This window comes from Apium graveolens, chromosome 11, assembly GCF_009905375.1.
Source record: "Apium graveolens cultivar Ventura chromosome 11, ASM990537v1, whole genome shotgun sequence".
NCBI classification, from domain to species: Eukaryota; Viridiplantae; Streptophyta; class Magnoliopsida; order Apiales; family Apiaceae; genus Apium; species Apium graveolens.
Window position 1 is genome coordinate 120,874,623 of NC_133657.1, and position 27,209 is coordinate 120,901,831.

General features: G+C 35.0%; 4 protein-coding genes across 6 annotated transcripts; all 4 read left to right on the plus strand.

Moving 5' to 3' along the window:
* Nucleotides 1-1,853: 1,853 nt before the first annotated feature.
* On the plus strand, nt 1,854-7,939 carry LOC141697017 (BRASSINOSTEROID INSENSITIVE 1-associated receptor kinase 1-like). Of its 3 annotated transcripts, XM_074501197.1 has the most exons (12): nt 1,854-2,261; nt 2,663-2,795; nt 2,904-2,975; nt 3,572-3,715; nt 3,995-4,066; nt 4,232-4,303; nt 4,383-4,528; nt 5,841-5,972; nt 6,062-6,403; nt 6,795-7,189; nt 7,410-7,505; nt 7,579-7,939. In XM_074501197.1, exons 1-12 carry the CDS (start codon nt 2,171-2,173, stop codon nt 7,654-7,656), a joined length of 1,773 nt encoding a protein of 590 aa, XP_074357298.1. In that variant the 5' UTR covers nt 1,854-2,170; the 3' UTR covers nt 7,657-7,939. The 3 variants fall into 3 exon arrangements, with proteins under 3 accessions (XP_074357298.1, XP_074357296.1, XP_074357297.1); XM_074501195.1 differs by having other exon boundaries at nt 7,410-7,939; XM_074501196.1 differs by lacking the exon at nt 4,232-4,303 and having other exon boundaries at nt 7,410-7,939.
* Nucleotides 7,940-8,871: 932 nt separating this feature from the next.
* Nucleotides 8,872-9,321, plus strand: LOC141695847 (uncharacterized). Its single transcript, XM_074500055.1, has one exon. It carries the CDS (start codon nt 8,872-8,874, stop codon nt 9,319-9,321), a length of 450 nt encoding a protein of 149 aa, XP_074356156.1.
* A 6,227-nt stretch (nt 9,322-15,548) lies between these two features.
* LOC141698202 (serpin-ZX-like) lies at nt 15,549-20,795 on the plus strand. The gene is made up of 2 exons (XM_074502854.1): nt 15,549-16,239; nt 19,789-20,795. The coding sequence occupies exons 1-2, from the start codon at nt 15,688-15,690 to the stop codon at nt 20,566-20,568; spliced, it is 1,332 nt and encodes a 443-aa protein (XP_074358955.1). The 5' UTR covers nt 15,549-15,687; the 3' UTR covers nt 20,569-20,795.
* A 1,765-nt stretch (nt 20,796-22,560) lies between these two features.
* On the plus strand, nt 22,561-26,899 carry LOC141695848 (uncharacterized). Its single transcript, XM_074500056.1, has 4 exons — nt 22,561-25,052; nt 25,131-25,233; nt 25,316-25,531; nt 26,603-26,899. The coding sequence occupies exons 1-4, from the start codon at nt 22,561-22,563 to the stop codon at nt 26,897-26,899; spliced, it is 3,108 nt and encodes a 1,035-aa protein (XP_074356157.1).
* The last annotated feature ends 310 nt before the right edge of the window (nt 26,900-27,209 follow it).

The following is a 27,209-nucleotide window of genomic DNA, read 5'->3' on the forward strand; positions in this document are numbered from 1 at the left end:
ACTATTAAATGGGTATCCCAAGTGATAAAATAATCCATCCACTTCGGAAAATATATTTTTGTTAATGTTTCTAAAAAATGGGTAAAATTTGTCAAAAATATTTTAGTGTACTCTTGAAATAATGAATTATGTTTTATTATTACAACTACTGTAATGGAGTAGGAGGAGAAAAACTAACCCTATAATTTTGTAACATGTTATGAACTTATGACACACTTATTATATTTAGTACCACTGAGAGAGAGAATTCTTTTATATATAGGGTATTCATTAACACTTTTACTATTAGATTTTTTGAAATATGTCCAATATAAATTTGTTAGGGCTCGACTCAAAATAGAAAATATTATATTATTGTGAAGTTAAGGTTTACTCGCGGTGCAACAAGTGGTATTATAACCGAAGGTTCAGACCTGGATCTTATGGGATAACAGGCCGCGGTAGTTTGATGTGGGTGGTTCCCCTCGATGTAAATGTGATTGGAAAATTTGTCAATTTTTTTGTGGTGGTGCAAGATGTAGACAAATTAATGGCGGGTTAAGACCACGAAATTTGTGATTTTTAGTTTGGGAGGAGGATTGTTAACTAGTGTCAATACAAGTACCACAACGAGTAGATAATTGAAAATGATCTAGTATATATTGAGTAGCCAATTAACTCCATTAGAATGAGTCATTTTGGGAGTGACCCAAAAATAAACTCGTGCGGGCTCGGTACAAAACAGACAGTATCATACTATTATGGAGTTATGCCTCGCCCGCAGCCCAACAAATAGTATCAGAGCCAAAGGTTCAGAGCTGGAACTTGTGGGGGTAACGGGCTGCGATAGTTCGATATTGGTGGTTCCCCTCGGCATGAACGCGGTTGGGTGGGTGGTTCCCCTCGGCGTGAACGTGGTTGGGAAGTTCCTTGCGGTGTTGCAAGATGTAAATAGATTAATCCCGGGTCAAGATCACGAAATTTATGGTTCTTGGTTTGAGAGGAAGATTGTTGGGTAGTGTCAACCCAAGTACCACATCGATGAAATGAAAGATAATTTTCTTGTATGTATGAGACGTTTTGGTATATGTCCAATATAAATTCGTGCAAATTCGGTTCAAAACGGATAATATATATCATATTATTGTGGAGTTAAGACTTGCTCGTAGTCTAGTAAGTGGTATTAGAGCTCATGGTTCAGTTGGATCCTGGGGGAGTGACGGGCTGCGATAGTTCAATGTGAAAATTCCCATCTATGGTGATTGGAGATATAAAGTGTTCCTTATATCAAAAGTCTTCTTGGTATTCATGCATTGGGTTCTACGAAGTGAATCGTGGCGGTGCAAGATGTAGACAAATAATCGCGGGTCAAGATTACGGAATTTGTGATTTTTGGTTTGAGTGAATGATCGTTGGGTAGTGTCAACCTAAGTACCACATTAATAAAATGATAGATAATTCTTTTATATATAGAGTAGCCATTAATTTTTTTAGTACGATACCTTTTGGGATATAATATAAATTCATGCGGTTCAGTCCAAAACAAATAATTTGTGATTAAGGTTTGCTAACCGCCCAACGCAAAGTAAATACTACCTCCGTCCCGTTGATTTCTTTATGTTTACTATTTGCACGCATTTTGAGGTCTCTATAAAATATAGTTTCGTCATGTTTTTTTTTTATTTTTTGAATAAAAGTTTAAACATAAAACTTTTATACAGAAAAAAATTTAAAAAATATAATGAAGTTATACTTTAAATAAATATTGAAAAGCGTGCCAAAAAATGATGTAGATAATTTAATGGGACTGAGGAGTATAATATTAAAATTATCAACCACCCCATCTTTAAGACCCAAATTTGAGAAGATAACGAAGACAATGACTGATCTTTACAAATTACAACCCGCAACGACCCCCAAGTCCCAAATTAGAGAAAGTTAGATTCATTCGGAGTTGACTCCTTCGACCCAAAGTTCACGCAATTTTTTTTATCATAGTTTGAAATATCTGGAATAGTGCAAATTCATTTACTACTATTTTTATACTTCCCAAGATTTTTCTCACCACTTCGAAGCATAGTGAAATTAACTACTCATTCTTCTGTTCTGTTTCTAGTTTATCATTTGATAGCAGGTGTATTCTATTTGTTGCTTTATATAGCAATTGATAGTAGGTGTTTCATGTATAGTAATGGATAGGTTAGTTTTCTGGATTAATGCTGCTGCTTTCTGCTCAATTCTGGTGGTTAATCACTTCTCAAGTGTTTCTGCTAATGCTGAAGGTGTGCATTTTAGTAATACCGTTTCTTTATTGCAATTTCATAATCATAACTTGATCAAGGTCTGTTGAGCAACTAAGCTTATCAGCTTAATTAGGCTATCTATATATGTTGTTCTATCATGCATGCACATAAATTTCTTAAAAACAAGTTCTAATTTTTTCTAGGACTGCTTACAATTCAAAACTAGGAGACCCAAGTGATACTATAGCTGTGAGACTAAATGATAATCTGTAAATTCTGCTAGAAGATCGAGGTCAATGAAAGTGCATACTTGATAACTGTTCTGATTTGCAGTTAATGGTCTTAATTTTTTAGGTTTAATCTTTTTAAAATTTGTTGATAATCTTATCCCTTTTTGTGACTGGAGTTTATTAATGTGTTTGATTCTTTCCGTACCTCAGGTGATGCTTTGACTGCGCTGAAGAACAACTTAGACGATCCTAACAAGGTTTTGCAAAGTTGGAATGAAACCCTTGCGAATCCTTGTGATTGGTTTCATGTTACTTGCAACAATGAAAAAAGTGTTACAAGAGTGTAAGCCACCTAATCATACTTTTAAGTAGCATGCCATTTTTTAAATCTTTTATCTCTGCTGCAATGTGTGGCAACATATAACAGTGGTTTTGAATTTTTCTAATGTAGAGATCTTGGAAATTCAAATCTATCCGGTGAGCTGGTTTCCCAGCTTGAACAGCTTCCAAATTTGCAGTACTTGTAAGTCGGATTTTTCTTTTGATCACTTGCATATTTTCCGATGGATTAGAATTTTAAGGACGCGGGGAAATATGGAGGGTTAGGATCAAACTCTATAACTGGAGTAGTATTGCCACCACTGACCACCACCCGCTCACCATTGTAATGTCATAACAATTTTTAAAAAGTCAAACAATAATCACGATATGCATGTTTATCCCTTCTCCTTCCATTCTAAGGCTTTGGAAGAGTTGATAACTTAATATGATGGCCCTCTGAGGGTAAATTTCTGAAAAGATATCCAGTAGCACAGAAATGAGGACAAGTGCCAAGAATGAGACAACTATGAAGGTTGATTAATTTGAGCACCTACATAAGTTTTGAATTTTTTTTTGGATCAAACTAGAGAAAAAACTTGAGTTAACCGGAAAATTAATATGTAAAACGTGTTTAAAAATGTGTATCATTGTATTGCATTCTGTTAGTCGCACAATTTTTAAATGTGTTATGCGATGTTAAAATGGGACAACTATCTCATTGGTGTCTCTTTGAGCATTTTATCTTCAAATTGTGTTAAAAAGAAGAAACAGCCTTATGTTTTTACTATTATTTTACAGGGAGCTTTATAGTAACAACATAAGCGGGAGAATTCCTGATGAGCTAGGGAACTTAATAAACTTAGTCAGCTTGGATCTCTACCTAAACAATTTTAATGGTCCGATTCCAGACACCTTGAAGAAGCTTCAGAAATTACGATCCTTGTATGCAGTGCACATTTATTAACATCTCTGTTTTTATGATTTAGTTTCTTCAGATACTTTTTAGAGTAAGAAGTGAGCATCTCATAGATTTCTTTTTGTCCATGGCTACCCACTGGACGATGAACCTTATGATAAACTCCAGAGACTTCTTTTTCGACTAAGATTTCATTAATAATGAGCACTGCTCGTGTTTTTTCGGAAAATATTCATGAATAGTTAACCATTGCAACTAAATGGGGCTTTGTGGTGGCTAATCTCTTCTTCATCTTCGCAAGGTAGGAGGCTGAACAACAACAATTTGACAGGAACTATTCCTTATTCTTTGACTACAATTTTGTCACTGCAAGTCATGTGAGTACCAAGCAATCTTTTAGTTCTCGTAAATATTAACCACTTCCTCCATCTCTTTATTTAATTTTCATCTATTTATTATTACATGCACTATCTATTTTTATTGCATGATATCATGACAAGAACATAAAAAAAAATTATTACAATTTGTCGTGTGATAAACAGTGATTTTTCAAACAATCGTTTAACAGGAGCAGTTCCAAGCAATGGATCCTTCGCCAGATTTACACCAATCAGGCAAATTAGATTCTTTCCTATTATAGTGCACTCCAAAATATCTTTTAAATGATGTTGATTGCCCTTTTCCATTTTTCAGTTTTGCTGGTAATCAACTCGAGACTCCTCCGGTTTCTCCACCACCTCCACTTCCTCCATCACCTCAATTGGAGACTCATCTAGTTTCTCCACCACCTCCTATTTTTTCATCACCTCCACTTCCTCCATCAGCTCCAGCTTCTCAAGGTTTGAATAATGTCTTGTATCTTACTTACCTTGAGTGGTAACTGGAGCAGTTTGTTTTATTGTCTTCTTCCTTTTATAAAGTGCTTGTGTTCTTGATTACTTAGACCCTGCAATTATTTAATTAATTACCTTGTATACCTGATGGTAGGCGGAGGCACATGGGGGCCTCTGGGTGCTCATGCCCCCATAGATTTCGAAAAAGTATATATGTTTTTACATGGGATTCGTATATTTGACAATATGAACCTACAAAATGTTACTCCTATGTGCCTCCACAATGTTAAAAAATTGAAGATTGCCCCCTTGAGACCTATAACCTGCCTCTGCCTGATGCCACCAGAAACAAATCACAGGACAAAAGAGCATTTGTATTACTCAAGATACATGCCTATAAATCCCAAGGTTTGAATCAGTGATAAAAAACTCAAGTAAAATCAAGAAATCAATGTTGGTGGATATTATCAGAATTTTTTTTGTATTTACATAGAAAGATTAAGCAATTGCGGAAATATAAGATAGTAATAGTAAGTTGGGATATCAAATATCAGGGTTCATTTAGTTTTCTAACTTTCTAAGCTAGATTCTATTATGTATAATTGTATACAGATATTGTAATCCAATCACCCACATATCAAAAAGAGATGACTAAATTGAATTAATGAAATGAGCTTTCTTTATTAAGGGTGTTCACATCTTTTCTCTTACATTGAAAAACCACTAGGATAGTGGATTTTCTATTGTCAATTCACAAAATCATGTACATATTTAATTTTATTTTATTACATTATAATATTTGTTTTTAGTTTTTTGTCGTGCATAAACCTATCACGTAGCCGATAACAAGTAGACAATTGATGATCACATCAACATGAAGTTCACGAAAATGTTGGATATGTGACGTCAATTTGGCATGGTTTAAACGAGTAAATTTTAACGTCATTCCTCCGCAATGTTTTGCCACTTATCCATCCCTTGGGACTTGGGTTATCTTCTCCCTGCTTTAAGAGTTTACTATTTAGTCACTTCGGAACACATTATGACAAGATTATGTTACTAAATAGTTGAAAATTAGAATCCTTGATCTACAGTCGTGCCTTGTTGAATTGCAGTCACTAGAAACTTATGACTTTGTTAACTCTTAGCAATTGAAATAGCGTCAGTAGGCAACCTTTGTACTTCTGAGGTACGTAGAACGGAAATCTATCCACTTCTTCAGCACCAATGTTAAGGCTTGGAATTGAGTTCGACCATGCTAGGGAATAATGTTTTCACATGTCATTTAGTTCTTTATTAATTGGCCAATTTATTTCAGCTCTCAATGGTGCAACTGGGGCGATTGCTAGTGGAGTTGCTGTCGGTGCTGCTCTGCTGTTTGCTGGTCCTGTGATTGCACTTGTTTGGTGGCAAAAGAAGAAGTCACAAGATCATTTCTTTGATGTACCAGGTTTGTATATCTATGATTAGCATTAACCGATCACTGTAGTGTATTGGAGCACCGAGCATGACATTTCCTCGCACTCTTCACCGTTACAGCTGAAGAAGATCCAGATGTTCATCTAGAACAACTCAAGAGGTTCTCTTTGCATGAACTGCAAGTTGCAACAGATATATTTAGTAGAAAGAATTTTGTGGGTAAAGGTGGTTTTTGCGAAGTTTATAAGGGTCGCTTGCCTGATGGGACTCTAGTGGCTGTAAAACGACTTAAAGAGGAGCGGACCCAAGGAGGGGAATTGCAATTTCAAACAGAAGTTGAGATGATTAGCATGGCTGTTCACCGAAATCTACTGCGCTTAAGAGGCTTTTGTACGACACCAACTGAGCGTTTGCTTGTTTATCCATATATGTCTAATGGAAGTGTTGCGTCGTGTTTAAGAGGTACCACTCAGTCCAGTTTGCAACTTTTGGCCTTTTAAAATCTTTAACAGTGTGTTCTAAAGTGAAAGATATTGGTATATTAGGAATTTCATTTGCTTATTGTGGGTGCCAAGTTTTCATGTGATGTCAACACTAATATATGATGACTTTTAAAGTTACCAATTATAAACTGCAATTTAACTCATTTATCTAAAGCTTTTATTCAGATTTGTCTACAGTATAGGTTTTTGTATTTTGGTTATGGAAACGAAAAAGTGACTACTCATCAGAAACAAAGTAATAGTAAAAATATTAAAACAACTGAGGCTGACTGAAACTTAAAAACATGTTTCCAAGTGTTATTCATTCACGGTGGCATTCTGTTCATGAGCTTATTGGCGCATTACTACAGAGAGAAATGAGTCACAGCCTCCACTGGATTGGCCAGTACGACGGAGGATTGCCCTTGGATCTGCAAGAGGACTAGCTTATCTGCATGATCATTGTGACCCTAAGATCATTCACCGTGATGTCAAAGCTGCAAATATTTTATTGGATGAAGAGTTTGAAGCAGTTGTTGGGGACTTTGGGATGTCTAAACTCATGGATTATAGAAATACGCATATTACTACTGCTGTGCGAGGCACTATCGGACACATAGCACCTGAGTACCTATCCACGGGAAAGTCTTCAGAGAAGACTGATTGTTATGGCTACGGGGTGATGCTCCTTGAGCTCATTACTGGTCAAAAGGCTTTTGATCTCGCTCGTCTGGCCAATGATGACGATGTGATGTTGCTTGACTGGGTAAGCACTTACACATCTCTTTTCTACTATCTTTATCTATTTGGTGTTTTTACACAACAATTTGTCACATGAATACCTTTGGAGTATTTAATGGACAACTATGTAAAATTCAGTGTCAATATTTATTCAAGATTCTAAAACTACAAGAATCAGAACTTGTGATTCCTTACCTAGTGTCTATGCTCGAGCTTACTACCTTCCTATTAAATCTTAATCTCAGGTGAAGGGACTTCTGAAGGACAAAAAGCTGGAATTGTTGGTTGACGAAGATCTACAGGGTAGCTATGTGGATGAGCAGGTGGAAGAGCTAATTCAGGTAGCTTTGCTTTGCACGCAAAATTCGCCAACTGAACGTCCCAAAATGACAGAAGTTGTTAAAATGCTTGAAGGTGATGGGTTGGCTGAGAGGTGGGAAGAATGGAAGGAGGAGGTTTTCCGTCAAGATTTCCTTAGCACACACAATCTGATAAATGAGTGGGTCATTGCTGATTCCACGTACAAACTTGGTCCAGACGAATTATCTGGACCCAGATGATCCCTTCATGCCATGTCCCTCTCATTTTTCCTCAGCTTCCAAATTGTATGTAGCATGAAGATGGTTTTGTTAATCTTGAGAGCCTTTATCAGCAGTCGTGACAACAAAAGGGCATGCGAGAAACTTGAAAGAACAATGTCGAAGCATTGCATTGTATATTCCTCTGTTCAAGCTAGTGAAAAATCATTATAGAAATGATATATGCAATTGAGAAACTTGAGCATCATTTTGTTTCTTATTGAGTTCTCAATTTCTCATTTTCACTTTTATTTTGCTATTTACCTGTGCCTAACTTGAAGAATAAGAAAGAATCTCTTGCTGGGGGGGGGGGGAGTTAACTCTATTGAAATGCCATGTCATAGTCCAGGAGATTGTGCTCTACAGTGCTTATCGTACAAAAGCACCGATCTAGCAAACTACAACAGTTGTAACCGATTAAACTAATTATCATGAATAAGACTAATTAAATATAACATGAAGTTCTGAACTATAAAACAGTGATCATCCAGAAGAGGCTGGGCTGGCAGGAATAGGATTATTATAAGCTGCAGAAGGGTAATGAAGAAGTAGTTGCAGTTGATGACTGCAACTGATTTTAAATGCGGAAGAGCAATTCAGAGTGATTAGAACTGCAGCTTATGGAGCGCTTGAAGCCTGTAAGGATCCTGATATCTCAACTGGACTTGCTGGCACAAGTAGAATTGGGTTTCAAAACTTAATTTTATGGGCATGGCGGATCCCACAAGGATCAATAAGATAACTAGACAAGTCATCATGACCATAATGTCTAACTTATTTTTTATGGCCAAAAGCGTTTGGACCACGGGAAACGTTGTATTCACAAGTACAATAGTAATACTATATGCGCGTTGTTGTCTCTTCTATATATATACGTTAGAATGCATGCATTTTCATTGTCTTATTCTTTCTTAAACGGGTCTAACACGCTTCTCACTCACTATTGTGTGTGCGTTGTGCGTCTACTTTTCCTTCATACTAGTAGTATACTACTTCATTTCTTATATAATACCACTAGACTAGTTCTACTATATCTTACAACTCACAACCACACTAGCCTACTTCACCCCCTAATTAACATTATCTAATCACTTTTACACAATTTTTTGTCCTAAATTCAGGCTTACACATGGGAAATTTGACTTCTTGTTTTGGTGTTACAAGCAAAAACACGTCCCTCAAAACAGCCAAGCTCGTAGATTTTCATGGAAATCTAAGGCATGTAAATGTACCCATCACAGTAGCTGAGCTTATGCTAGAACATCCCGGGTATTTCATTTCTCCAGCAGAAGATCTTCGACGTACGCTTCGTTTTCCAGCAATGAAAGCTGATGAGGAACTGGTACTTGGCAAGTTATACGTGTTAGTTCCTACTACTAGGCTGCATTCTAAGGCTTCTGCATCGGAAATTGCGGTTTTGGATTCTGCTTGTCGGAAACGACGCTCTAAAAAGCCGTCTGCAAAGGTTTTGCCGACTGTGGTTATAGAGGTTGAGGAGGAAGGTGAAGAGAGGAGCGCCGGCTGCCGGTTGGAAAATAAGTGGAGGCCTTCTTTGGAACCCATCTATGAAGGCATTTGACTAATACTAGTACAAGTAAGAATATTTTAGTTTAGGACCGTCAAAGCAGTAACGCACTCACGGTGCCAAGTAAGAATATTTTTATACATTATATATAAAAAGATGGAAGGAGACGACTCACCATTGTTGCAGCCGCGATATATATAAACTCTTCTCTAATAATATAAATCCCTCATTTTATAGTTTTATATTTTCATGTATTGATTCATGAACATGATTTTATAATTATTTTTGGACTTGTGATACAAGATTAATTTTATTTGACGTAAAGAAAAAAGTTTATAAAAATATAAGGTACTCGTAATCAGTGGCGGACCCAGGAATAAATTTTACTGGGGGCACAATATATAAATAATAACATAGAACTAATAAAAGATGCGTAATATTATAGGAAAAAAGAAATAACTTACAATTCTCCCGCCTGTTCTTTCTGTTCTTTCAACCACTCTGTTCTTTCTGCACGGCTACAGCGATTTTAGACTTTGGTTTTTATTGAATTGGGCTAACTTGGACTAGTTAACATCATTTTTATTTAATTGGGCTTGATAAATATCTTGACAAATAATATAAATGAAATGGGCTGGAGCTAGTTAAATATTGGACTAGTGGGGCACTACTATCTAACCAGTGGGCGCACCCTATTTGGGACTATATATATTAATGTCTTGTACCAAATTTCACTGGGGGCCCATCCCCCCAATATTGTATATGTAAGTCCGCCCCTGCTCGTAATTGTTAATAAGATTAACTTTCTTTGACTTGACAGAAAATTTAGAAGAATTTAAGGTAATTATAGTTTTTAATAATTTTTTAATTAAAAAAATGAGAAAATATGAAAAACAGAATAAGGCGATCTAAGAGGCACCACATAAACGGACTGTCTCTCCTTTATATAAGTATATTGTTTGGATCGATTTTCCATTTTGTAGAAATGTGTAATGTATTTGGTTGACCAAATTTTAGTTTGAAATAAAAAAATTTTAAGGTACAAGTTTTATAACTTGTGTCATTGATAAGTTTGATTTAATATTGATTTTTTTTTAAAATTTTTGTTTAACTTCAACAACAATTTAATTATTTGTGTTGCCAAGAAGTTAAATTTTGTTGAAACATCGTATCCCTCCTCATTACATCGACAAGGCCCGGCTGGACATTGTCCATATTCCAAACACGATCGTTAATGAATAGGTATATGTATTTCTTGGTAAAAAGTGAGGTATCTTATCTTATTTGCAGACTGTTTCACAAAATTTAAAGATATTATTCGACTATCAAGCAACTGTCATGCACTCCTCAATTATCTGACCAAACTATAAAAGCATAAAAAAGATCCCCGGATTGCTTGTGCGCTGCACAAAGGCAATCCCGTCTCCAGCATCACTTTATTCCATCATCTTCCCTTTAACCAGCTTAATGCCTCTCCAATGCCGCTATCTCTGGTGTTGTGCTTCCCTGGGTACATTTGGCTTTTGCATCTACTAGTTGTCCTTGTCTATCCCTTGCAACAATAGTGCGACTATAACAATTGGATGAACTGAATATCACGACGTTACCATAATCGTTTATGCATTTGGACTTTTCCAGTACTCAACACAACAACTGATGTGGTCATAAACACCATATAGTTATCAAGTTTTCAATCATGAGAATTTTTTCACTGATTAGGTGCCGTTTTAGCTAACTCCACTACACCCACCATGTTCGTACCTTTTCTTTGCCACACTACCTCATTTCTTCACTTCCAAATTGTCAATGCTACCATCCCTATAAGACATAGATCCTTCCCCTGTATTTGCTCAAAAACAGAAATCAACCGGTCTTTGAAACTCATCTGCTCTATCTCAGTATTATTTATAGTATATCCTGCAAGAAACAAACATGTTATCAAAATATTAAAAATCCACTCAGCCGCATCATTACACATAGGACACAGGTCACAAATATCCACATGTTTTTCATATAATTATATCTTTAGTTGGAAAACAGAAAGATGAGCCCTTGATAGAAAATGTTTTACCTTCAAAGGAATCTTAGATTTCATGATGTGCGCCAAAAACCCAGTTATCACTCATGTTAGCTAAGCTTTTATCATCTTTAATGAGAGTATAAGCACTTTTAACATAATAGTATCCTAACTTTTTCTTCCTCCAATACCAAGAAACTTGCTCCGAGGTATATGGTGAAATGACGTAAATGATATTGCATCGTTCTAGTCGAACATGTCATTTATCAACTCTGAATCCCATTGATTTTGATTAGTCACCATTAAGCTAGCCGTAATTTTGTTAATCAAATCCTCATTTACAGTATGCACACAAGGATCTGTCTCGGAAGACAACCACGGGTCTTTAAGAATATTCACGTCACTACCATTTTCAATTCTACGAGCTGCACCCCTTTTTACCAGATTCTGAGCTTTCAAAACACTTGGCCAAATATAACTTGGATTACCAACTAACTTTGTTGAAAAGAATTGTTAAAATATTTCTGTTTGCCAAGTTTTCTGGATGAATTAATAATCCCTACACTTGCTTCCCCAATAGAGCTACCTTAAAATCATGTAAATTACGAAATCCCCTTCATCTGACTTCGATCTGCACATTCTTTCCCAACACATTCAGTATATGCCCGTACGATCTTCACAAAAACTTACACATCATTATCTTTGATTCTTTGCACATTCCAATTGGAAATAAGAACACACTCATTGCGTAATTATGCAGTGCGTGTGCAACTGTTTTCAATAAGATCTACTTACCTCATTGAACAAAGGTTTTATCCCCCCATTCTATCTCGCAGTTTCTCTTTCAAAAACTCGAAAATGAAAGACTTATTTCAACCACTAATTTTCGGGAGACCTAAGTATTGTGAATTATCACATGCCTCATGGAATTGCAGTCGAGCAGAAACTCCGTTCTTTATCTTTTCATCCATATTGCAGCTGAAAAATATCGACGACTTATTAACATTGATTTTCTGCCCTGAAATATCTCAAATACATGTAACAAGTTTATGACCTTATTGACCTCCGCCGAATTGGCCAAGATTTACGCTGTGTTCCTGAAACTTTTTTTGGAGAGAAAAGAAAAGACCCGAATCTAGGGTAAAAAAGAAAAAAATAGAAAATAATCAATTTTCCTTTCTCTACTAATCTTTCCAAAAGTGGAAAGAAGATTTTGGAGACAAAAATAAAGAAAACTTCTTCCCAAATCTATAACTTTCTTTTTCTTTCTTTCATAAAAGTTGTTTGGAAACAAGCTGAAGAAATATATTTTTTACATTTCTTTTCTTTTCTCTCCAAAAAAAGTTTCTGGAACACAGCGGTGCCCCTCTAACTTAACCGCATGTATATCTTTAATCAGTTGATGAGTTTAAAATTAATCTTATCATTTTTGTTTTTGAAAATAATTTTAAAAAAATATATATATAAAAATCAATATTCCATACAAAGGCAGTGACAGACCAATGAAGCAAATTATAAAATAAACTCATGGGTCTAAAAGGAACCGATGACCTCAAATACTCATATACGGTCTAAAGGCTAGTTAAATTGTTTTTATTTTTGAAAAATTCTTAATTTCTTAGACTTAAATTGTTAAATCTGTAAGTGTTCTGAAAGACATACATCAACATAATAAGACTAAGTAATATTGATAATCGTAAGAATTAGTTGACTTGTAATAATTTTGTAATCTGTAAATGTATTATTTGAGTTTGTAAAAATGATTAGAAAAGTAGACTGAAATATTATTTTATGAACAACTATCAAGGTAAGGAATAAAACTCTGGAATAAGATCAAGCCTGATCATGTATCAGGATGAAGATACACAGCATGAATAAGTATAATGTTGTAAATTGAAAAATATTTTAAGTCAGATGACGATAAGTCATAGATCAAGGAATATCGAAAGTCATAACGAGAATTGTTCAAGTCTAGTGAGAAGTCATGTCGAGAAGTGTTCAAACCTGTAGAGAAGTCATATATAGATGTGGAGATATCGACACAAGTCACTTTATATCGCGATGTAGAGATGTATACAAGTCTTTATATCGCGATGTAGAGATGTCTACAAAGTCTTTTCATATCGCGATGTGGAGATATCGACAAGTCTTCTTGTGTCGTGATGTGGAGATATCTACAAGTCTTTTGTACTTGGAAGATCTCGATAACAGTTTCATTTATAGAATACAATTATCACGAAGATTCCAAATTATCAGTCACCAAACCATTTTATCATTATAATGGAAAGCCTACAAATACAGTTTGAAGAGTATAAAGATCAAGGGTCAAGATGAGATGTACAAAGGAGTGTAGCAGCTCATTAAAAATTCTGTTAGTCTATTTTTTTATCGTAGATAACCCGCAACCGCACCCGAACTAGGTAAACCCTACGGGCTCACGCAATAGCCTGCAAATCACGTGAACCAAGAGTGGAATTCCCGTAAACTGTGCATGTCTAGATCTCTTTACATTCTCTCAAGTAAAAGTTAAGTTTTTAACATTCAAGAACATAAATTTGTACTGTAGCACAACCCGGTTAATTTTGAATAAGATCAAGTGAGTTTTGATAATTGTTTTCTCTGTTCTTTACAGTTAATTAATTATCACTACAAACATATTTTTGCGTTCACCAAGCTTAATACACTTAACTTGATTTACTTGAATTTTTTTAAGAAAAATAAATAAATACACATTCACCCCCTCTGTGTGCATTTCATATCTAACATCAAGACTTGTATTGAATCTGAGCGGTTTTGGATATTGCAAGAGCTCATCTTGTACAACAACAAATTGTTCATATTTTTAGGTATTTGTTCCGCTTGTAATAGTTGATGTAACGGATAATTCTGAATATTGGATTACATATAGCCTTATGTTAATGTTAATTATGATGCTAGTAATTTCATTACCGGTGTAGGTTCGATTTGCTCGAAATGTTATTGGAATAATTTTTAGATCAAACAATTTATATATTATATATGTTAATCGATCTGAAAATAAAACGATTATTTGTTCAACTTTTTTTTTGTTTCACAAGTAGACTGTTGTTAAAAGTTTGAAATTTGTCCCAACTTTTTTTAATGTTTTAAGAATTTTTTTACTTTGTCAAAACAAAAGATTGTGCAAACTTCAACGCGATGTTAGAGTATGTTTTAAAAAATTTATCTAATTTTAAGTGGCATGCTATCATATGACCAATGTTCTAGAAAGAACCCTACGAAGGTTGGTGAATAATATTGATTCTATTATAAATATTTCCTATTAATTGTAAGTTTCATTTTAAAAAATATAAAATTTGATATTAATATAAAATAATCATTATATTTGAATATTATGAAATATTTGAATATCATGGAAAACACTTAAAATTTCAAAAAATAAATATTTTAAATTTTATTCAATTATGAAATAATTTTGAATAAATTTAAACCAAACTATTTCACTATTATCCAATGATTGGCATACCATCATATTATAACCTCTTTAATTAAGGATATTAATTACTAATGTTGTTTTTATTATGTATCTCTAGAGTATTGAAGTTGTTTCGATTATATCTATTTTTATATATAAAAAAAGTTATGAGCCGAAAAACACAAATATTTTTTCCCCTGCTTTAATTTGCATATTTTAAAGTTCAAAAGAATTCTTTATAGGTCTGCACAGAATTTCGGTCTGAACCTGAAACCCAGACCGAATCGGGTCTATTGGTCCAACACCTGGACCAGACCAGACATACCCGGTCCGATCTCCGGTCCTTATAATTGAAAAAATCCGGTCATCAGTCCGGTCCAAAACCTGAAAAAATCCGGTCCTTATAATTAAAAAATGGACCTCAATTCATATATATAATTATTTTATCTTTAATTTATGTCTTATAAGATCATATATAAATATTAAATATTCACCAATGTCATATTTTATTGATCCAAGTTAATTGATAATAAATTCATATAATAAAATATATCGATACTACACTTTAAATTACTAAATTTCGTAATTCATGTAATAAAATATTGATATTCATACTCTTAAGATTTTATATTTACTTTTAAAATAATAAAATATGTATATACTTATAAATTTTTATTGACGTACCAAGTAACAAAATTTTTAATGTATATAAATTTGAAAAAAAAATTATATAAATCATTTTTTTATATAAATATTAATTAAACCGGTCCGGTCCCTCTGATTTATGAACGAGCAACTAGCCGAAGGGTGCGATGACATCGAATGCGCCGCGGATTTTGTGTTCGGAACCGGAAAAAAGAAGCGGTTTTTCGCCTAATTCTTTATATACAGTGCCCGTCTCTATTCATCTTCTCAGTGAAGGTCAAACAACTTCTCCTCAACCCTAAAAATGGCCCCCTTAACAAGAAAAAGAAAATCTGCAATAATCGAAGCAACCGAAACCAAACCTATAACACCACAGCCGGAACCCTCTGAAACCAAATACTTAACACCAGAAACTGAACCGCCCACAAAAACGGAACCGTCTGGAACCAAACCCATGAGAACAAAACCTGAACTAGACCAAATGATTAACAACCAAAATGATGTCGCAATGAGCCTTACAAAGTACATACTTCAGAAGAGCAAAGATTCTAACGTTGTTTTCTCTCCGCTTTCTCTGCAACTAGTACTTGGTTTGGTTGCAGCTGGTTCAGAAGGAGAAACCCTAGATCAGCTTTTGCCCTTTCTTAAAGCTGAAAGTACGCACACACTTAACTCACTTGCCTTTTATCTTATTAAACATGTTTTTTCAGGTGGGTCCCCTTCTGGTGATGACCCTACCTTGTCTTTAGCAAATGGGGTTTGGATCGACAAGTCTCTTTCATTTAAGCCTTTTTTCAGCAAGGTAGTGGATCAGGTGTATAAGGCCGGGTCTGAAGTTGTTGACTTTCAGAACAAGGTCAGTTTTGCGTGTTCTTTTCTTGGTAAATTATAGTTGAACCCCTTGAGTTATTAGAATGTTTTTTTTTACAAATTTTGGACCAATGTGTTGTGTGCTAAATTATGTTATGTTTGAGTGCTTTTATCAACTCAAATTTATGACTAATTTGTACTAAATTAGCTAGCTAGAATTGTATGATACCCTTAATAACCAATAATTAAATCCATGTACTTGGGTCAGTTTTATATATAGATACAATGGAGGACTTATCCATCACTATTACTATCCATTCTATTGCAATTTTGTGAATTGATAGCTCTTATTGTAGTGCATACAGACTTGATACTAGCATAACACGTGGACTTTGCCTAGTGGATTCGTTAATTTAATTGTAATACCAAATAATAAATCAAATTGTTCTTAATTTACTATTAACCACACCTAGAACTGATTCGCTCGGTTTCCAATATGCTTTTCTATGCTAACCTTTTTTTATTCTTACCATTTGCTTGGGATGTTTGTTCTATTGTACTCTCCTTGGTCATCTAACTTGCTGTTGTGCACTCACATAGATCAATTAAACTCTTTTTTTTGTTTGGGGGGTTATGGTCAACCTCAAATATAATACTCAAGCACACATGTCTCCACAAAGCTGTCAACCTCTAGGCTAAGTTTTTTAGGTGCCAACCACTAACAAAGACCCATATTAATTCCCTGGTTAGCACGCACCATTTCTTTTGTTTTTGGCTAAACGAATCCATCTTCTTATATGAAACCTGCTAATCTGGGAATTCTTCATCACAAACCAGCCTACTTAGAAAGCAATTATAGGCAGTAAGCCGCCAAGTGAGCAAATGTTACCAGGCACAGGACGACCCTAATTGGTATTCCACTTAAAGATTCACCACTATAGGCACACATTCTCATCACAGATGAAGATTTTTAGGCATTGTATCTTCGCTTTCCCGTTCCGCAATGTATTCGCAAAGCTAAGCTTCATCATGGCCTACTAACTAAGTTAGACATCTGTTTTGTCATCATATAAGTCGCCATTGTATTCCCAAATCAAATCAAGTCAACTTATTTTTCTAGACCCCTCTACTGTGTCTGCAGAGTGTAGAAGAATATCAAATATTTTCACCTACAAAGGATAGCTTTAAAAACGTTTTTCGTTGGAATTATTTTAGAATGCCATCTCTGCCAAATCCAAGGTCTAATTATCGATTTTTAAAACTTTTCCTCTAGAACCTCTAAAATATCCTTATTAAAGCATCTCCAACGGGGTTGCCAAGAGGTTGTAAAGTTGATGTGTCAACGCACTCTTGGTTGACTACCTATTGGAGTTAGTAGGTTGCCAACCAATGTTGCCAACTTTTCGCAACTTCCTAAAATAGTTAAAATACGTAAATAAGTTCAATAAGTATATATTATCAATACTTTTTTTAATTTAAGAGTTACTTGCTATTTAATTTAAGGGACCACGAGGCAACTTTTAAAGGTTGCTAGTTATTGGAGGAGTGGAGTAGAAAGTTGCCAAGTTGACAAGAAACTTTGTTAAAATAAAAAATTAATATATATGATGATTTGGCAATGGTTGTCAAGTATTTAAGCAACCCATATTGAAGATGCTCTTAGATTTAAACTTAAAAGAATAAAACTTCTCACCAGTAGCAAATATATCCTCTCAACCCGCACTTTTCCAATCCCATTTTTTTGTGATATTCAGTGGTGGGGAAAACCACTATGACACTCTCTTTTCAGAAGTACTAGCTTGTAGTTTGAGCGATGCACAAATTATTTTATTATTTAATTTTGAATATTTGTTCTCTTATTATTTACTATATTTTAAATTTTAAATGTGCCTTCGAAAGAAAATAAACCGTATAATACAATAAAATATCATAGTATATGAGATTGATGAGATTAGAACCATTTACCTTTTTTAGAACTAAAAATTTAAATATTTAATAACAATATCTAATTGTAAACGTTTTTGCTTATAATAATATAGTAGTATAGATACCCAACTAAGCAAATCCTGCTTGCTTGACTACCTTTTAGATCAATACTTCGTAAGCAATGATATAGGGGTATTAGTTACCTCCAAATTGTCAAATTTATTCAGAGAGACTTCTTATTCAGACAAATAACTTCACTCCATTGCCATATGCTGAGAAACTCCACTACCGTCCTAGTTAGTCCCATTCGGAGTGAAATTGCATTATATCACCTGTTAGCAAAGTGAAATTCGGAGTTGAGTGTACCTTGAAGTCAGACTGTCCATTCAGCTCTGTTTTACCAATGTTACCGACAACTTCCTTCCAAACCTGATATATTAGATTCCAGACTCTGTAATTTCAACCCAATGGTAGAATCCTACTTGACCCACCGATTGAGGCACATTTGACTCTGCAACACCCACCATTTTTCTAATATCTGAACCACCTGGCCCTCATGAGTCCCAGAAGCGTACCTTCTCACTACTGGTGGCATGATTTCGCCATCCAGACCAGAGTAACACCAAACCCTTCTAGCACCTTATTACTTGGGAAACTTGCTCACCAACACTAGGTCAACATTAGACTCGTCAGTCATCACCAACTATATACTCTCCCCATCAATTATGTTGCACATGTGCACACATCTTCCACGTGTTTCATGCCCATCCCTCCCTCCAGCAACCCATTACTAGAGTGAACAGCAGAGATAATGCCTTGAAATCATGAACACATTGCGGAGGACTGCTTTTTCCTCTCAGACAGTCGGCCAAACTCGTCCCTTAAACCACACACAGGAACTGCTTTGTCCTCTCCAGATAGTCAGCCCAACTCCTCCCTAAAACCACTCATGCTACAGAATTAACCGGTTTGCAATATTTTTTTCCTATCGGATCAAGAGGGTGGATGCAGGTATCCATTTTAAATTCATTTCCAAAAAACAATTTAGAATGATGATCAAAATTAAGAATTTTTCACATATTTTCCTGGGAAATAGAAGACAGAAATACGTTGCTTCAGAAAAAACTATCAGATGTTAAATTTTAAGTTTTTGCAATCCAGTTTTTGGATTTTAGTTTTATCAAATTTCCCTCTTACTCTCTAGAGCTAATCTGCCAGTCCCTTAATTTCTGTACTTGAAATTAAGTTATATTTCTTAGATATACATTATAAAAGTATATCACTGTAATCTCTGGTTGCTAATTCTTGATGCGATTGAATCAATATGTTCTTTCCTTTGAATAAGGAACTACTGACCACATCTTCATCAATGACGACAATTTTGAGGGTTTGTCAAAAATTAACGGCTTTTAAAACTGAAGGCGTGGTAATGCTTATCTCTAATTTGGGTCATTAAACCACTCCTAATACTGTGCAGCCATTGAAATGGAATTAACTTCATGAACTTTAAAGGAAGGAAATATAAAAGAAAATAAGTTGGAACTCAATGATTTGCTATAATTTATTTTTTCATATATTTGAGGTGTGTATTTCTGGGCCTTGTCTTCGAAAATGTATTACTACCTTCATGATCATTATGATTATAACATGTGCTATAATCCATTCACAGGCTAGTGAAGCAATTGATAAGGTGAACTCATGGGTCGAAAAGGAAACCAATGGCCTTGTCAAAGACACTGTTCCTCCTGATCTATTTGACGATGAAACTAGGATTGTTTTTGCCAATGCCATCTATTTCAAAGGTTCATGGGGTGACCAATTCTGTCCGTGGCAAACAGAAAACCGTGATTTCCACCTGCTTAATGGTAAGTCTGTTAGAGTCCCCTTCATGACCAGCAATATGGGTCTTCGATACATTAGTGCCTTTAACGAGTTTAAAGTTTTGAAACTTCCATACAAGTACGATAAGAATCCACGTCAGATATCCATGTACTTCTTTCTCCCGAATGCAAAAGATGGGTTCCCAACATTGGTAGATAAACTTGCCTCAGATTCTAAATTCATTGACCACCATATTCCAAATAACCGTGTACCAGTTGACGAGTTTTGGATCCCCAAATTTAAAGTATCATTTGGATTCGAAGCAACGGAGGCCTTAAAGGAATTCGGAGTGAGGGCACCTTTCATTCCAGGGGCACTTGATTCGATGATGTATTCTGAGGAGATTCAGTTGCTGTATGTTTCAAACATATTTCAAAAATCGTCCATTGAGGTTAATGAATCAGGCACAGAAGCTTCTGCCTCTTCACGTGTTGTACTGCGTGGAGGCGGTTGTCCTCCTGTTAGATATGACTTTGTTGCCAACCACCCATTCTTGTTTCTCATACGAGAAGACAGGACTGGAGTTGTGCTGTTCATTGGACAAGTGCTTAATCCACTTGCTACCTGACCCGCTGCTGGACGGAGCTATAATAATCTCTGGAAACATAGCTTTGCTGATTAAGACTTGAGTAAAATAATGTGTACCAGAACGTTACCGCTTTATGAGCTTTGTTGTTACACATTCTTGCACTTTGTGTAATCCTAGTTCTCTATCTAGCTAAGTGTGTACCTCAAGTTATCGAATTAGTGCAAATGGCGTGTTTTCGTTCAATTTGACTAATAGAGTTGGTTCTTTTTGAATTTTGTAAGGGTATAGTGCTCTTTTCACATAATGGTTTCATATTTTTGAATAAATATTAAATTAAATTTTTACTAAATTATAGAATAATAAAATGAATTATATAATTTTTGTATAGATACAATAATTTTAATAAAAATAGAAAAAAAATAATAATAATAACAAATCATCAATGTTATTATTTTACTCACTTCACACAATTTTATCGAGGGCAATAGAGTATGAGATTATTTCGGGCAGGGTTATATATGCCCCTAATCCCTCAACACGTCCAGATCCCCGAGTACGATTATTTGGCATCCCGATCCCCGCTCCAAACGGAAAACGGGATCTCCACATGATTAGGTTATTCTTTTTCCTTTTTAATAAAAAATTAGATATTCTATAATGGATTTTTAATAAATTTATATGATAAATCATGTTATGTAATATATTTTTTTTGGAAACTGTAATATGTATATTAAATAAGAGTTCTATATTGAGTACATTGCCTGAGGTGCAACTATTTTATCGTTTACCTTGTGTAGCTAATGCTGCTATCATATAAACAGATCATAGAACAAGACATCAGGTAGTTGCCCATACAGCCTCTTACAAATTTTTCATAAACAGTCTGCTCTCAAGGTTTGTATCAGTGATGAAGAGCTTAAGCATAAATCATGAAATTAATGTTATTAGATTTTATCAGATAGTTGATTGTCTGTATAAGAAAATATTTAATTTTAAGCAATTAAGGAAATATAGCAAAGTAATAATAAGTTAAGAGCATCAAACATTTTAGGATTCATTTAATTTTCTTAATTCCAAAGCTACATTAGATGTTATATTTTTCCTATCACCTACATTTAGGGTTTAGGGTTTAGGTTTATAGAAAGAGTAACTAAATTGAATAATGAAATGAGCTCTAAGGCCATCAGACTCATCACAGTTTTTCTCTTGCTATGAAACTCCATTAGGATATTCACTACAACAAATCAGGGCTTTTACGACGGTCAACTTACGACGGTTTTTTTTTGCGTGCCTAACTTACGACGGTAAAATCATGTCGTCGTAATTATTTACGACGGAAATCATATTCTGTCGTAAGTTAATTATTTTATTATTAAAACTATTACCATATGAATAAAAAACTACTACCAGCCGCGTAGAAGAACGACGTCGTATTTAAATTACGACGATATTTTTTATTTCCGTCGTAAGTTCAATATCTTATCATTATATTGTCGTTAAATTTTATTACAAAAAGAAAAATAAAAGCTACTGTGAACAATGACGTCATTTAATTATAACTTACGACGACCTTTCCGTCGTAAATTGTCATTTAATTAAACTTACGACGAAATTTCCGTCGTAAATTGTCCAACTAACCGCAATAAATGCCACCTGCAAATATTTGTTAGCCGTTCAAAAGTATAATATTTTAAGCAAACTTACGACGGAAAATTGATTCCGTCGTAAAGTAATCTGTGCAGTGTCCAAAATGCTATTGTCTCTTTTGGAATTTCATTCTTTTCACTTTTTTTTCCTAACAAAAACATATCTTCATATTATTCAAAATACATGATGTCATAACAACAACGATTTCAACTATCTTCAATGTAAGTATTCAATTTTAATCTCCTATTTAATTGTTTATATTCATTTAAATATGTAATTTATTATTATATTTAGTTGCATGTTCAACATATATATTTATATATGTGTGTGTGTGTATGTATGTGTGATTATATGTTATTGACTTAGCATTTTTTTCATTTATAGATGTCTTACGATTCTAGTTGGATCACTAAACGAATTATTCCCGGTGGTTATGGTTTTACAGAAGAATTTAACAAAGGGGTCAAAGATTTCTTGGCATTTGCAAAACAAAATAGCAAGGAACCGGATAATCTGGAACTTTTGATTAGATGTCCGTGTAATACATGTAACAATCAACTCTTTCAACTCATTCCCGATGTTGAGTTTCACTTATATGCCATCGGTTTTCTTGAGACTTATACCATATGGCATTATCATGAAAAAGAAGGTGGCTCAAGGCATGAAGAAATGAATGATCGTGAAGATGTATTTGATGAATATGAGATGTTAAGGGATGCCTTTAGAAGAGAAGAATTTGGAGGTGTCAATAGTATGCACGAGGAGCCGAACGAGCAAGCATCTAAATTCTTATACAATGTGAATAATGTCGGAGAACCAATATATTCGGGCAATACCAAGTACACACAATTGAAGTTTATAACAAGATTACTACATTGGAAGAATCATAATAAATGTAGTGATAAGGCCTTTGATGAGCTACTCCTCTTACTTGGAGATGTGTTTCTGGAAGGGCATAAACTTCCTTTTAATTATTATGGAGTTAAGAAGATGGTCAAGAAGCTAAGCTTGGGATACGAAAAAATACATGCATGTGAGAATGATTGCATGTTGTTCTATGGTGATGATAAAGATTTGGAAAATTATAAGTACTGTGAGTTAAGCCGATACAAAGTTGCAACTAATGGCGGGAGTGATACCATTCCGAGGAAGATCTTAAGATATTTTAAGATCACTCATCGTCTACCGCGTTTGTACATGTCTACTCACACAGCCCAACATATGAAGTATCACAATGACAGAATTGTGGCTGAAGGGGTTCTTAGTCACCCTGCAGATGGAGAAGAATGGAAAGAATTTGATAAGAACTATCCAGATTTTGCAGCGGATATTCGTAATGTAAGGCTTGGTCTTGCAACTGATGGATTCTCGCCATACAGTAATACTACTTCTACTGTATACTCAGTTTGGCCTGTTGTACTACTTGTGTACAACCTTCAACATACCATGTCCATGAAGGATCCATACATGTTCATGACATTACTAGTACCTGGGCCGAATGATCCTGGGAGGAATCTGAATGTCTATCTTAGGCCTTTGATTGATGAGCTGATTAGTTTATGGCAGGTTGGTGTGCAGACATATGATGCTTCTACAAAGACCAATTTTATGATGCGGGCAGCCTTGTTATGGACTATCAGTGACTTTCCCGGGTTGGGTATGGTTAGCAGATGGTCAACCCACCGAAAGATGGCTTGCCATGTTTGTATGGGTGAAGTTAAAGCTAAGCAACTACCGCACAGCAGGAAGTCCAGTTTTTATGGGTTACATATGGGGTTCTTAGATAAACGCCAAAGAAATCGACGAAAAGGTCGAGTTATCCGTAACATGTGTGCTGGTATCACATTCCCACCACCAGGGAAACCACATAGCAAAGAAAGGGCAGATGGATTTGGTGATTCACACAATTGGACACATATCACTAGCTTCTTTGATCCACCATATTGGGATTCATTGCGCCTACGTCATTGTATCGATGTTATGCACATGGAGAAAAATGTATTTGACAACATATTTCATACTATATTATGTGGTGCCAAAACAAAGGATACCACAAGATCAAGAGAAGATTTGAAGGCAATGGGCATCATGCAAGAGTTATGGATGAATGGTAGACACAGGCCTAGAGCTAGATACGAACTCACCCGAGATCAGCTGAAATTGTTATGTAAATGGGTGCATCGATTAAAACTCCCATATGGTTGCTCATCAAACTTGAAGAGATGTTGTAAGATAGATCAATTGAAATTTCAAGGCATGAAGTCACATGATTGTCACGTATTTATGCAAAAGTTGTTGTCTTCTGCATTCCGTGAACTTCTTCCAGATGACATACACAAAGTACTTTGTGATCTTTCAAATTTTTTCAAGGACTTGTGCTCAACTACACTACTTGCATCAAATATTAGGCAGTTGGAAAAAAACATAGCTGGAATCATTTGTACTTTGGAGACTAAATTCTTTCCAGCTTTGTTTGATCCAATGGAGCATCTTCCCGTTCATCTACCCGAAGAGTGCAGACTCGGCGGCCCTGTACCATCACGATGGATGTATAATATTGAAAGACTACAACGCAGAATGAAACAAAAAGTAGGGAACAAAGCACGAGTTAAAGGTTCCATTGCAGAAAAATATGTACATGAAGAGTTGACACATTTCTGTTCCATGTACTTTGAGTCTGGAGTTGAGACAGCGCACAACTTGTTAGGTCGTAATGTAGTTGATGATCGCTCACGAGATCCACATAAACTCGAGGCATTTACATATCCGGTAGAGCTCCTCGGAGCATATACTGGTTACCATTTGGATGTGGATTCCCTACACGTTGCAGCACATTATATTCTCACTAACATGCGTGAAGTAGCATTCTATATCACGTAAGCAATCAAATATTTTCATTCATAATTCACACTTTGAAATATTATTCACTAACATATGATGATTACTTTTTTCAGTATGTTCGAAGAAGATGTTCGCAGTCGTAATACATATATATTGAGTGATACTGAGATGGATACAATGTTAAAGGCATATTTCGGGACATGGTTGCAAAATAAGGTATTTTATTAAATGCACAAATTGTATAAATTAAAAAAAAAATATTTATATACTTGTGTTTGATGTGACTATTCCATTTCAGGTACAACACAACTACAAAAAATTTCAATACCTATTGCAAGGCCCAACTTCCTATGTGCTTTCTTACAAAAGATGCAAGGTCAACGGATACTCATTCAACCTAGGAAAATCAAGCTCTGGTATACATGTGAAGGGTAGTTGTTATGGTGATACTGGAAGCGATTACTACGGGACTTTGCAAGAGGTTCTCAAACTAACATATGGTGGCGGAAATCAAGTAATTTTATTTAGATGTCATTGGTATGATCATGTTAGGGGTGTAAAGAAACACAAAAATGGAGTGCTCTTAATTGATCTTAATTCAAAACTAAAAGGAAATGATGTTTACATTCTAGCAAGTCAAGCCACACAAGTGGGGTGGATTCTGACCCTCGTAAATATAGGACACGTGGTTATTCTCCTGGTGGATTTGGTACATACCCTAGTGTTGCGAAGATTGTTCGAATTGCCGGTAACTTGTAAGTCATCAATCTTTATACATAAATTCTTATTTTTTAAAATTAAAAGGCATTTAAACATCTTGCAGTGTTAGTTGTTTAAAAGGCATTTTAAAAATATTTATATATTGTACATTGAGGTATGTATATTACTATCACTGGCATTAATAGGGCAGTTGCAGATTATTGGTAAATTAAATCCTAGATAAATCAATAATCTCATTTTTAGAAAAGTTTCTCTTATGTCTTATTTAAGATTGCTCTATTGATGTTTTTGTATTTGTTTAGTTTTTTGATAGACCATATAAGTTTATTAGTTGAATGTTAATGTTGATGTACAATTAGGGTTAGTTACACTCTTGATCTTCTGGGCGTGTATTTTGTAAGATATGAGAAATGGGCTCACTTGTGTGCTACATTTTTTGCAAGGTTTTGTTCATCTACAGAATCTTTTACTAATATAGAACTGTAACTTTGCTTAGCTATAACGTATCTGCGATAGCTTGTGAGATATGTGCATGTTGAAGTGTATCTTGAAAGTATCAAGATTAAGATTATAAACTATATTATGTATAATCATCTATTAAACTTTATACTGCTCATTATTCTTTCATTTCGGGATTGATTGTCCAAAGGCGTTGCGAAATTTATTGGCGATTATTCGCATGTTTTGGCCAGATGGTTGTATTGGCATCAAAGAAATTGATAGAAAATCTCCCGGATTCTGGAATAAATGTATAAATGAGTTCTTGGTATGTCATCCATCTTTGTTACATGTATAAAAATTAAATTATGCTTAACTTATAGTCTTTCTTATTTGTCTTAAAAATTTCAATGTATCTTATTTGCAGCGCTACTACACATGGGACTCGAGATTTGCCACTGAAGATGAGGCAAGGGCTTCAATACTGGTGCATATGCGTGATAACATGCGTCGTGCACTTGCCGATGATAGGGAAAGGGCTGATGATAAGATTGCGGAAGCCGGAGGGACTTATGCAGATCATAGACCCCCATATATGAAGCCTGGTATTTGGTCCAGATTAGCTGAGTATTGGGTAAGCGAAGAATTCAAGAAAAAGTCCGCTGCTGGTAAGAAGGCTCGAGCAGCTGTGAAAGTGCCTCACTTCGGGTGCCCGTTCCATTGATCGTCGTCGCCGGGTATGTCACTGTATCATATTTCCTGGCTTGCAAAATTTCATTTATCATGAAACTGAAAATTTTGATTTGATTGGTTTAAAAATCATGAACAGGATTATATGGAGTCACACCATGGGAACCTAGATCATGTTGTTGTGTATAAGGATTGCCACACTTTGAAAGACAAAGAGAGGAAGGGTGATTGGATTACCGAGGATGCCAAAGATATCATTGTATGTTTTCTTAATCAAAAATCTTTAAGTGTCATTGATTGTTGTGTAAGTTAATTGAAAACAGCCCCCTTATCATCATTTACAA